At 50.1% G+C, this 13563-nt stretch overlaps 1 protein-coding gene across 2 annotated transcripts in view; it reads left to right on the top strand.

Moving 5' to 3' along the window:
• The window catches only part of dgat1a (diacylglycerol O-acyltransferase 1a), a 98369-nt gene extending 86176 nt beyond the window's left edge, over positions 1-12193 (top strand). For both annotated transcript variants that reach the window (XM_055665482.1, XM_055665486.1), the window contains 5 exons: positions 1746-1858; positions 3259-3324; positions 6752-6839; positions 10793-10855; positions 11985-12193. In XM_055665482.1, coding sequence (XP_055521457.1) covers positions 1746-1858; positions 3259-3324; positions 6752-6839; positions 10793-10855; positions 11985-12131 — 477 coding nt within the window. In that variant the 3' untranslated portion in view covers positions 12132-12193. The remainder of the gene's footprint in view (positions 1-1745; positions 1859-3258; positions 3325-6751; positions 6840-10792; positions 10856-11984) is intronic.
• Positions 12194-13563: the final 1370 nt, after the last annotated feature.

Raw genomic sequence — 13563 nt, 5'->3', positions numbered from 1 at the left:
AGCAGATACAATTGTGACTTTCAAAAGACAGATGGATAAGAAGGGTTTAATGGGTTATGGGCCAAATGGGACTAGCCCAGTCTATCATCTTGGACAAGATGGGCCGAAGGGCCTATTTCTGTGTGATACAGCCCTATGATTCTGAATGCACGGTGATTCAACGTGTAATTAAGGGATTAATTGATGATGAGTCCCACATATTGATCAAGCAGAGATTTTGTGCAGTAAAACTAAGCAATCAACCTGAGGTGGTCAGTGTTTTTTAATTTTTTTAAATGACACAGTGCTGGAGTAACTCAGCAGGTCGGGCAGCATCTCTGGAGAACATGGATAGGCGACCTTATCCATTCGGGACCAGACTGATTGTGTCGGGGAGGGGAGGTGGAGAAAGCTGGAAGAGAGGGTGGGGCGGGACAAAGCCAAGCAAGTGATAGGTGGATACAGATGAGGGGGAGTTGGCAGAGGGTTGGACAAAGGTCAGAGATGGGAAGACAAAACAGTGAGAAGTAAAGAGGGATGGTTTTTAGAAATGTGAAAGCTAGAGGAAAGGGATACAGTTAGAGGGGGGGGGGGGGGGGGGGGAGGTAAATGGGGGGGGGGGGGGGGGGGGGTTTGTACGTTCGATAGCTAAAATGGGAGACTTCAATGTTCAGTGTTCACCAAGCTGGTATATGAGAGTTCGTTCTGACCCAGTCCCCTGAGTGTTTTACCACGGTGCACAACCAACCCAGGCTAACCCAAACCAGACGTAGGGCTGGCAGGTTCTGCGTGGCGTTCCCAGTGTCAGGGATTACCTGGGTATGGGGCAGCAGGTAGTGCCGCTGCCTCGTCTCCAGTGACCAGCATTTGGATCCTGATAGACACACAGTGCTGGAGTAACTCAGCGGGACAGGCAGCATCTCTGGAGAGAGGGGATGGGTGATGTCTCGGGTCGAGGCCCTTCTTCAGACTGCCGATCCTGATGTCCGATGCCACCCATGTGGAGTTTGCTCGTTCTCCTTGCAGCCGTGTGGGTTTCCTCCGGGTACTCCGGTTTCCTCCCACCCCCCCAAAGACGTGCGGGTCGGTACTTTCAGGGGTTGCTCCTGGTGTAGATCAATCCCAGCACAGAGGAACCCGAACACCCCTGGTTTCATTGCAACATTTCCAACTCGCATGGCCACTAATACCCCTCTACATTCCCACAGCCAGGAGATAAGGGATCAGAGCCTGGCTGTGGGAATTGTAGGATGTTAGTGGCCATGTGAGATTTGGTTTAGGTTTAGAGATGCAGCACGGAAACAGGCCCTTTGGTCCGCCCAGTCTGCATCGACCAGCGATCCCCATGCTATCCTTCAGACGAGGGACAATTTACAAATTACAAGGCAATGAACCTACAAACCTTGACGTCTTTCGAGTGTGGCAGGAAACTGGAGCACCCGGAGAAAGCCCACAAGGTCACGGAGAGAGCGTGCAAACTCCATACAGACAGCACCCGTAGTCAGGATCGAACGTGGGGCCCTGGTGCGGTAACGCAGCAACTCTACCGCCGCCAAAGTAAAAAAGGTTGCAATGAAATAAGAGTGTTTTTGTTTCTCGGCGCTGGCATTGACTCAGAGTTCAAGGGTGACAATTGCAGCAAAATATGAAATGGATGTTTATCAAGCAGTTCGGTGTGGGTTTGATGCCTAATGGACCAGTATTGGAGTTGATAGTGGACACTGCTTCACCGTGAACTGATTCTCTCCGTTCCTCGTCTCCTGCAGGTTCCCAACCACCTCATCTGGCTCATCTTCTTCTACTGGTTCTTCCACTCCTCCATGAACTTCCTGGCTGAGCTGCTGCAGTTTGGTGATCGGGAGTTCTACAGGGACTGGTGGTAAGGGCGGCGCTCGGCAGCACGAGGAGGTGACCCAGCACCGGCGGCAACTCCCCAGCCAACGGCCTGACCATTCACTTCACTGTTGCCTGCATCCTCCACTCAATTCACCCATGTATCCGCAGAGCCAGTCCTACTCTGTCAAGCCTTTGAACAGCCACACAGGAACAGGCCCTTCCGGATACAGTAGATCAGCTGTTCCAGGTGTCAACTTCACTATATCGGCGAGACCAAGCGCAGGCTTGACGATCGTTTCGCTGAACACCTCCGCTCAGTCCATTCGTAACCTACCTGATCTCCCGGTGGCTCAGTACTTAAACTCCCCCTCCCATTCCCAATCTGACCTTTCTGTCCTGGGCCTCCTCCATTGTCAGAGTGAGGCCCAGTGCAAATTGGAGGAACAGCACCTCCTATTTCGCTTGGGCAGCTTACACCCCAGCGGTATGAACATTGACATCTCTAACTTCAGATAAACCTTGCTTTCCCTCTCTCCATCCCTCCCTCTTGCCAGTTCCCCCACCAGTCTTACTGTTTCCGACTACATTCTATCTTTGTCCTGCCCACTCCCCCGACATCAGTCTAAAGAAGGGTCTCGACCTGAAACGTCACCCAGTCCTTCTCTCCAGAGATGCTGCCTGACCTGTTGAGTTATTCCAGCATTTTGTGTTAACCTACAAACGTCTTTGGAGTGTGGGAGGAAACCTAAGATCTCTTAGAACGTACAAACTCCGTACAGACGGCACCCGTAGTCAGGATGAAGTCATGATGCCAAGTTAATCTGTGTCTGCACGTGATCTATATCCCCCCACATCTATGTGCCTATCTAAAAGTGTATCTGCTTTTAACACTGACCCTGTGTTAGGCACCCCTCCCCTACCCTCTATGTAAAATCAGATCAGAAATACCATACATAAATACAATCAAGAAAAACTCAACTACAATAGGTAGCAAAGGGGAAGATACAAGCGCAGAATATAGTTCTCTGCATTGTAGCACATCAGCTCCACAGACAAAGTCCAAAGTCCGCAATAGAGTAGAGGTGAATCGGACAGTATCCTAGCTTATGGATGGACTGTTCAGCAGCTTTAAACTTTGCCCCATTCACCTTGAAACCATGCCCTCTAGACCGTGACATTTCCACCATGGGGGAACGACTTTCTGACTGTCGACTCTATTGAAAGTAGACAAAAATGCTGGAGAAACTCAGCGGGTGAGGCAGCATTTATGGAGCGTAGGAAATAGGTGACATTTCGGGTCGAGGCCCTTCTTCAGATTCCCGTTGCCACAGCCACGTTTGCTTTCTCGGGACTTGCCTGCGCCTCCATCTTGTTCTTAAACATTTCGTCAACTCTGTTGAAGTCACTTATTCACTAAGCCGCCACCCTTTGCTCCGGTCCTAGGAATTCTGAAACGGTGACGTACTTCTGGAAGAATTGGAATATTCCCGTCCACAAATGGTGCAGCAGGTGAGAGCCGATGACTGGATTTAGATGCTTGCTTGCCTTGCCAAGGCTCCCCAACATCAGGCACACAAGTCCGACGGTGTTCAATATGCCCAATGGTCTTCGATCTGCATCCAGATGGGATTTATGAGGTCTCCTTAGTGCTGGGGAGCCAGGAGAAAATAGCAAAGGATTAAGATAGATGATGTTTGGGTTGTTATTGTCACGGGTTCTGAGGTACAGAGAAAAACTATGTTTTGCATGCTATCCGATCAGATCAGATCTACCATACATAACTACGATCAAACCAAACTCAAGTACAATAGGTAGAGTAAAGGGGAAGATGCTGGGTGCAGAATATAGTTCTCAGCATTGTAGCGCACCAGTTCCACACACAAAGTCCAATGTCCGCAATGGGGTAGAGGTGAATCAGACGGCGCCCTAGCTCTGGATGGACTGTTCAGAAACCTGATAACAGAGGGAGAGAAGCTGTTCCTGAGTCTAGTGGTTGGCACTTACAAGCTTCTGTACCTTCCGCCCGACAGGAGCAGGGAGAAGAAGGAATGACCGGGGTGGGATATGTCTTTGACTACGTTGGTTGCTTTTCTGAGGCAGCTTGACGTGCAAATGGAGACAATGGTGGGGAATCTGGTTGGTGCGATAGAGAGGGTTGCATCCACAGCTCTCGGCAATCTCTTGCGGTCTTGGGCAAATCTATTCCCAAACCACCCGTCAGTTGTTAGGGCGATGGATTACAAATCCTTCGGAGTTTCCCCGCACAGGTTCAAATCCTGCCAACTGCAGAGGTGAAGACCCGCCCAGAGTGATTAAAATGTGCAAACAATTGTGAAGTGGCACGGTGGCGCTGCTGATAGAGCTGCTGACTCACAGGCCGCAGAGAGCTGGGTTCAATCCTGACCGCGGGTGCTGCTCGTGTGGAGTTTGCACGTTCTCCCGGTGACCCTCCAGGTTTCCTCCGGGTGCTCCGGTTTCCTCCCGTATCCCAACGTTTGCAGGTTAATTGATCTCTGTAAATTTACCTGTAAATGTTCATTGGGTCTGGATTCTATTTAAGGGCTGTAAGAAAAAGCCTAGGAACTGTAAACCAGTGAGCCTAAGATCAGTGGTAGGCAGGTTCTGTAAGAGAGTTTAGAGGGGTAATGTATATGTGTATTTGGATTTTCGGGACCTGATTAGGGATAATCAGCATGGTTTTGTACAAGGGAGATCGTGTCTGATGAATCTGAGATTTTTGAAGATGTAACCAAGAAGGTTGATGTGGGCAGAGCCATAGACGTTGTCTAAATGAATTTCAAGCCATTTGATAAGGTTGCGCACAGTAGGCTGCACTGGAAGATTGGATCGCATGGGATTGATCCAGAGAGAGCTAACCAACTGGATAGAACATTGTCTTTGTGGAAGGGAGCAGAGGATGATGGTGGAAGGTTGTGTTCAGCTTTGGTCACCCATGTTATAGGGAGGATGCAATCAGCTGGAAAGAGTGCAGAAAAGATTAAGATATTGTTGTCAGGACTCAAGGGGTTAAGATACGAGGGAGGTAGGACAAGCTGAGACTTTATTGAGGACAGTGAACAGCTATGTTTTGCATTCTATCCAATCCGATCAGATATATCATACATATATACAATAGGCAGAGCAAAGGGGAAGGTACAGAATGCAGAATATAGTTCTCAGCATTGTAGTGCACCAGTGATAGTGAAAGGCCTGGATAGGAGTGGATGCAGAGAGCATGTCTCCACTAGTGGGAGAGTCTAGGACCAGAGGTCATAGCCTCAGAATTAAAGAACGTTCCTTTAGGAAGATGAGTTAGTCAGAGGGTGGTGAATCTGTGGAATTCATTGGCACAGAAGGCTGTGGAGGCCAAGTCAGTGGATATATTTACGGTGGGGATAGATAGATTATTGATTAGTGCGGGTGTCAGGGGTTACTGGGAGATAGCTCAGGTATGATTGAATGGCGGAGTAGATGGGCCGAATGGCCTAATCCTGCTCCTATCAATCTATACTATAACTAAAACTCTTCGTCATGTTTGTGGCTGTGTGTGTGTGTGTCAATTTCTATTTTCCTAATTTCTTTCAAACGCTAGGGCGCAGCCTTCCCATTTTCACACATTCTACTCACATTTTTCCCGTCGAGGAGATAAACATCTTCCCGTCGCATTCCCAACTGTATTTCCCGGCTTTTAAATTGTTTAAAGTTTTTTTTTTTAAAAGCCAGAAGACTCACACATTTCGGAAAAATATCTACCTCCCTCTCTCTCTCTACCCCACATCTCTGTCCCTCTCCCTCTCTACCCCCTCTACCCTCCTCTCTGCCCCTCTCCCTTTCTACCCCTCTCCCTTTCTACCCCTCTCCCTTTTCTACCCCCCTCCCTTTCTTCACCTCCCCCCCCTCCCTCTCTATGCCCGCACCCTCTCTTACCCCCCCTCCCTCTCTACCCCCCTCCCCTCCCTCTCTATCACCCCTCCCTCTCTACCCCACTCCCTTTCTAGGGATTGAAGAGGGAGGGTGAAGAGGAGGGAGTGCTGAGGTATGAGGGGAAATGAGCCGCGCCTGCACAGTTGGGGGCTATGCGTGAGTGGTGGAATATTGCGTTGGGGGAACAGGTTGCGTTGGGGGAACGGGTGAGTGGTGGAATTTTGCATTAGGGGAACAGACCCAACGGGCCTGCACTTGGTCTAGTCACGTATAAACTCATGGATTATTATTGTCACGTGCATTGAGGTACAATGAAAAGCTTTTGATTGTGTGTTATCCAATTAAATCAGACCACACTATACATAGAACCAAGCCAAAAGAAATCTGAGTGCAGAATATAGTTCATAGCATTGTAGCGATCCAGTTCCAGTGAACAAGTTCAATGTCTGCAATGAGGGTGATTGGGACTACAGTACACCGTGGCTTATGGGAGGACCATTCAGTGGAGTAGAACCTGCTCCTCAGTCTGGTGGTCACAGGGAGAACATGCAAACTCTGTACAGTCAGCTCCCATGGTCAGGATCTAACCAGGGTGTCTGGTGCTGTGAGGCAGCAGCTTTACCCGCTGCACCACTCTGCTGTATTTCTCTTCGGTCTCTGATTATCGGAGTTAATTCCTTCAACTGGACGTGTGACCTCGCCACTTCCGACAGGACTTTTTGGGTTCTGTGTGTACCTTGTTGAGCTGTGTTTTGGAAGGAACTGCAGGTGCTGGTTTAAACCGAAGATAGAGACAAAAAGCTGGAATAACTCACCGGGGCAGGCAGCATCTCTGGAGAAAAAAGAATGGGTGACGTTTTGGGTCGAGACAAGTCTCGAAGAGTCTTTGACCTCCTCTCCAGGGATGCTGCCTGTCCCGCTGAGTTACTCCAGCTTTTTGTGTCTATCCTGTTGAGTTCTGTTTGTAGATTGAGGAATAACTAAACTAAAGCTACTGGTTCTTCCCCCACAGACACTTCTACAAGCCCATGCTGAAGAAGGGAGTGAACAAGAGGATGGCTCAGGCAGGAGTCTTCCTCGCTTCTGCTTTCTTTCACGAGGTCAGGGTCCGGAGCTCTCGTTTCCTCTGTGGCTGGGGCGGGATCAGTCTGTCAGCACTGCTGGCTGGGGCAGGGACTAACTGAGTACCGGCTTTTTGGCATGCTGGCCTTCATCAGTCACAGTGCTGAGTACAGAAGTTTGAATAGAAACATAGAAACATCGAAATTAGGTGCAGGAGCAGGCCATTCAGCCCTTCGAGCCTACACCGCCATTCAATATGATCATGGCTGATCATCCAACTCAGTATCCCATACCTGCCTTCTCTCCATACCCCCTGATCCCCTTAGCCACAAGGGCCACATCTAACTCCCTCTTAAATATAACCAATGAACTGGCCTCAACTACCCTCTGCGGCAGAGAGTTCCAGAGATTCACCACTCTCTGTGTGAAAAAAGTTCTTCTCATCTCGGTTTTAAAGGATTTCCCCCTTATCCTTAAGCTGTGACCTCTTGTCCTGGACTTCCCCAACATCGGGAGCAATCTTCCTGCATCTAGCCTGTCCAACCCCTTAAGAATTTTGTACGTTTCTATAAGATCCCCTCTCAATCTCCTAAATTCTAGAGTATAAACCAAGTCTATCCAGTCTTTCTTCATAAGACAGTCCTGACATCCCAGGAATCAGTCTGGTGAACCTTCTCTGCACTCCCTCTATGGCAATAATGTCCTTCCTCAGATTTGGAGACCAAAACTGTACGCAATACTCCAGGTGTGGTCTGACCAAGACCCTGTACAACTGCAGTAGAACCTCCCTGCTCCTATACTCAAATCCTTTTGCTATGAAAGCTAACATACCATTCGCTTTCTTCACTGCCTGCTGCACCTGCATGCCTACTTTCAATGACTGGTGTACCATGACACCCAGGTCTCGCTGCATCTCCCCTTTTCCTAGTCGGCCACCATTTAGATAATAGTCTGCTTTCCTGTTTTTGCCACCAAAATGGATAACCTCACATTTATCCACATTATACTGCATCTGCCAAACATTTGCCCACTCACCCAGCCTATCCAAGTCACCTTGCAGTCTCCTAGCATCCTCCTCACAGCTAACACTGCCCCCCAGCTTAGTGTCATCCGCAAACTTGGAGATATTGCCTTCAATTCCCTCATCCAGATCATTAATATATATTGTAAATAGCTGGGGTCCCAGCACTGAGTCTTGCGGTACCCCACTAGTCACTGCCTGCCATTGTGAAAAGGACCTGTTTACTCCTACTCTTTGCTTCCTGTTTGCCAGCCAGTTCTCTATCCACATCAATACTGAACCCCCAATGCCGTGTACTTTAAGTTTGTATACTAATCTCTTATGTGGGACCTTGTCGAAAGCCTTCTGGAAGTCCAGATACACCACATCCACTGGTTCTCCCCTATCCACGCTACTAGTTACATCCTCGAAAAATTCTATAAGATTCGTCAGACATGATTTACCTTTCGTAAATCCATGCTGACTTTGTCCAATGATTTCACCACTTTCCAAATATGCTGCTATCCCATCTTTAATAACTGACTCTAGCAGTTTCCCCACTACCGATGTTAGACTAACTGGTCTGTAATTCCCCGTTTTTCTCTCGCCCTCCCTTCTTAAAAAGTGGGGTTACGTTTGCTACCCGCCAATCCTCAGGAACTACTCCAGAATCTAAAGAGTTTTGAAAGATTATTACTAATGCATCCACTATTTCTGGAGCTACTTCCTTAAGTACTCTGGGATGCAGCCTATCTGGCCCTGGGGATTTATCGGCCTTTAATCCATTCAATTTACCCAACACCACTTCCCGGCTAACCTGGATTTCACTCAATTCCTCCAACTCCTTTGACCCGCGGTCCCCTGCTATTTCCGGCAAATTATTTATGTCTTCCTTAGTGAAGACAGAACCAAAGTAGTTATTGAATTGGTCCGCCATATCCTTGTTCCCCATGATCAACTCACCTGTTTCTGACTGCAAGGGACCTACATTTGTTTTAACTATTCTTTGTTTTCACATATCTCTAAAAACCTTTACAGTCAGTTTTTATGTTCCCTGCCAGTTTTCTTTCATAATCTATTTTTCCTTTCCTAATTAAGCCCTTTGTCCTCCTCTGCTGGTCTCTGAATTTCTCCCAGTCCTCCGGTATGCTGCTTTTTCTGGCTAATTTGTACGCATCATCCTTCGCTTTGATACTATCCCTGATTTCCCTTGTTATCCACGGATGTACTACCTTCCCTGATTTATTCTTTTGCCAAACTGGGATGAACAATTTTTGTAGTTCATCCATGCAGTCTTTAAATGTCTTCCATTGCATATCCACCGTCAACCCTTTTAGAATTAATTGCCAGTCAATCTTGGCCAATTCACGTCTCATACCCTCAAAGTTACCTTTCTTTAAGTTCAGAACCATTGTTTCTGAATTAACAATGTCACTCTCCATCCTAATGAAGAACTAAACCATATTATGGTCACTCTTGCCCAAGGGTACAACAAGACCTACCATTCACTGTATAGGTCCTGCCCTTGTTAAACTTCCCAAAATGCAACACCTCACATTTCTCTGTATTAAATTCCATCAACCATTCCTCAGCCCACCTGGCCAATCGATCCAGATCCTGCTGCAATCTTTCACAACCATCTTCACTATCTGCAAAACCACCCACTTTTATATCATCTACAAACTTGCTAATCTTGCCCTGTATCTTCTCATCCAAATCATTGATGTAGATAACAAACAGTAACGGGCCCAGCACCGAACCCTGAGGCACACCACTAGTCACAGGCCTCCAGTCCGAGAAGCAACCTTCCACCATCACCCTCTGCTTCCTTCCATGAAGCCAATTTTCTATCCATTCAGCCATCTCTCTTTGGATCCCATGCGATTTAACCTTCCAGAGCAGCCTACCATGCCGAACCCTGTCGAATGCCTTACTGAAATCCATGTACACAACATATACAGCTCTGCCCTCATCGACCTTTTTGGTCACGTCTTCAAAAAACTCAATCATATTTACGAGACATGACCTCCCACGTACAAAACCATGCTGACTACCCCTAATCAGCCCTTGCCCATCTAAATGCCTGTATATCCTATCCCTCAGAATACTCTCTTGTAACTTTCCAACTGCAGATGTTAAACTCACTGGCCTATAGTCCCCAACATTTTCCCTGCAGCCCTTCTTAAATAGAGGCACAACATTTGCCACCCTCCAGTCTTCCGGCACCTCTCCTGTATTTAAGGACGACTCGTAAAAGACACATAGAGGTGTATAAAATCATGAGAATAGATTGAGAGGACACACAAAATCTTGCTCAGAATGGGGGAAATCGAGAACCAGAGGACATGGGTTTGAGGGGAGGAAAGATTTAATAGGAACCTGAGGGGTAATGTTCTCACATCAAGGGTGGCGGAAACAAACAGCCAGAGGAGGTAGTTGAGGCAGGGACTATGTCATCATTTCAGAAACAGACAGGTACGTGGATAGGACAGGTTTGGAGGGATATGGACCAAACACAGGCAGGTGGGACTAGTGTAGATGGGACATGTTGGCCAGTGTAGGCAAGTGGGGCTGAGGGGCCTGTTTCCACACTGCATCACTCTGTGAGAGATAATCTCCAGTGGAAAATCGTTGAGGGGTCTTGCAGGTAGATAGGGAATCAATGATTTCCCCCCGCTGAGTGTCCAGAATCCATGGTCAATGTCTCTGAATGAGGACTGGTCCACCCTCAGTAGATATGAAGCAAAGTTTCTCCACTGTGAGGTTGGTGAATCTGTAGCATCCTCTAGCCTAGAGGGCGTGGAGGCAGTTATACCATGTATTTAAGGCAGACTCTACAAGGAAGCATGAGGATAGAGGCCAAGGCTGGACCTTGTGTGTTGGAGCAGCTCGAGGGACCCTCCTGTTTCATGGGCTTGGTGCAGGGGAGTGAGTGGGGTAGGCAAGGGGTGGCTGATCTGCGGCACTCACCGGGCTCTCTCATTCCCCCAGTACCTGGTCAGCATTCCGCTGAAGATGTTCCGGCTCTGGGCGTTCATGGGCATGATGGCGCAGGTGAGTACTGGCCACGGTCTCCATGTTCTGCAATTTACGGGTGGCAGGGAAGTGGGAGGTGTTGTGGAGTGCAAGGAATGTTGTCTAACGCACACACACACATGCAAGCACGCACCCCACACCCTCACCCCCTCCCACACACACACCCCCACACACGCGCGCCCACACACACCCCCACACCCTCACCCCCTCCCACACACACACCCCCACACACGCGCGCACACACACACACACACACACACACACGCACACACACACACACACACACACACACACACACACACACACACACACACACACACACACACACCACACACACACACACACACCCCCACACACACCACACACACACACACAACCTGTGGACGCTGCAATCAGCTGGAGGAACTCAGCGAGTCAGGCAGCGTCTGTGGAGGGAATAAACAGGTTGCGACTCTTCTTCACTCTCTTGGGTTCATTTCCATCTACTGATGCTGCCCAATCCCACCGAGTTCCTCCACAACTTTGTGTTTGTATATTGCTACTGTAGGATGGAGATCAGACAGAAAGTTGGTGGGGAGGGAGAGGAGGCAGTGGGACAGATGGGGAGGTGGTGGGGGGGGGGCAGCGGGGGAGGGGCGGGTGGTTTTAACTGAGCGAGAGGTGCGGGTGCTGTGCTGCAAGGGGGTGGGAAGGTGGGAGCGGGGGCTAGTGGTGAGTTGGGTGGTTTATCAAGCAACTGTCCCTGCCGCAGGTGGGGGGCGGGGGCTTGGGGGGAGGAGGGGGGTTTATCAAGCGATTGGGCCTGTGCCTCTCCCAGCTGTAGGTGGTAGCGGGAGGTGGTGGGAAGGGGGAAGTTTATTGAGCGGGTCTCACAGGCACGGTCTCTCTCCGGTGCTGGTGCTAGAGAGGAGGGGCAGGTGGTAGGGAGAGGTAGGATCATGCAGCAGGTCTCAGACTCAGGCTCTCTGGTGCAGGTGGGAGAGGAGAGGGGGAGGTGGTGGGAGAGCGAGGATTATTGAGCGGGGTCTCACAGACTCGGGATGTTCCTCTCTCTGGAGGCAGGAGGGGAGGGAGAGGTAGTTGTGGGGGGATTATTGAGCTGGCCACTGACTCGGGCTCTCTCCCTCTCCCTCTCTCTCTGGTGCAGGTGCCGCTGGCCTGGCTGGTCGGGAGGTTCCTGAGCGGCAACTACGGCAACGCTGCGGTGTGGCTGTCTCTGATCATCGGGCAGCCGGTGGCCGTGCTCATGTACGTGCACGACTACTACATCCTCAACTACGAGGGCAGCCTGTGACCCAGGAGAGGCCACCCACAACCCTCCCACCCTACCCATCCCCACCCCCATACCCCACTGCCTGGACACCCACCCTACCCCTACCCCTCCCCTGCCAGTCTGGGCATGGACCCCCCCCCACTCATTGCCTAGGCACCCACCCACACAGACTGCGGGTCCACAACCCACCCCGTGCCTGGGCTCGGACCCCCACCCACCCCCCCCCCGGGTGGACCCCTGCTGGCCGCTTTACCAGTGGATACTTTTTTTGGATAAACCTTTTTGTTCTTGTACATGAATAATCAATGCCTTAAAGGGAATGCCTGTCCCGTGCTGTGTGTGTGGGTAGGCGAGAAAGCTGCGAGCCAATGGCCCGGGCAGAAGCACAGTCCTCTTTCCCCCCTCCCACCCCATCTCCTGCCTACTGTTAATGTACATGCCAGTAATGGAGGACAGTTTGACACTGCAAGCTGCGAGAGGGAGAAATAAATATTTCAGTGGAGGGAAGGTTTGATGAGATTCCCTAGAACCCACAACCTGCTGATGTCTCCAAACTTGGAAGGTTTTGATCTTGGAGACGTCAGTAGGCTCTGCAGAACCTCATCATCCACTTTCTTGACAGCAACTGTGAATATTATAGCCAAGCACTCGGTGTTGGACCAGTGTAAACCAGCAACTGCTGTTCCTCGTTTCCACAATCAACGTTAAAACCCTCCTCCACCATTTGGGAGAATGTCCCTTCTTCCCCCCGAGCTTGCCCCTTGTACATTGTTGGCTGGAGCTCACTCAACCTCTACATGTGTGTGCGCGTGTGTTGGAGAGATTGTCGGCCGGCATGAACCTTCAGCCAGGGAGATCTCTGGGGCAGAAGAGGCTTCGACGGGCTGAAGCCACAGCCCATCCCCTCAGGACTGGAGTCTCAGCCCCCCACCCCTCTGGCCAACTTCACGGGACCTGCTGTGTCAGCTCAGGGGAGACTGAAGGGGAATCAGCTCCCTGCCTGTCCCGATTTCCCCCAACCCCCCAGCTTGTTCAGCTCAGCCCACCACAGTGCCCAGACCCAAGCGTGAGAAGCCACAGGGAACAGGAGAGATGGCGTTGGCTGTTGTGCGTGAATCCCAGCCTCTCCCCTCAGTTGTTGTATTTCACCAAGTGCCTGACTCTTTGTAACTTTTGATTGTAAGCCTGTTTCTTACTGTGAGACACAAAATCCGCAGCGTTATTGCAATCAGCTCCGTCCACACCCTGGCCGACAGGGAAAGGGGAGTTACCACCCCCAGGGGTGGGGTGGAACTGTGGTCTGGTTCTCACAGACCTGCAGGGTCCAGCGATCACTGAGCCATAGATAGACACAGAATGCTGGAGTAAATCAGCAGGACAGGCAGCATCTCTGGAGAGAAGGAATGGGTGACGGTTCAGGTCGAGACCCTTCGCCAGACACTGAACCATGTCT

This window comes from Leucoraja erinacea, chromosome 2 (genome assembly GCF_028641065.1).
Source record: "Leucoraja erinacea ecotype New England chromosome 2, Leri_hhj_1, whole genome shotgun sequence".
NCBI lineage: Eukaryota > Metazoa > Chordata > Chondrichthyes > Rajiformes > Rajidae > Leucoraja > Leucoraja erinaceus.
The sequence above is the reverse complement of the archived record's forward strand: the minus strand, read 5'-3'. Positions and strand labels throughout refer to the sequence as shown.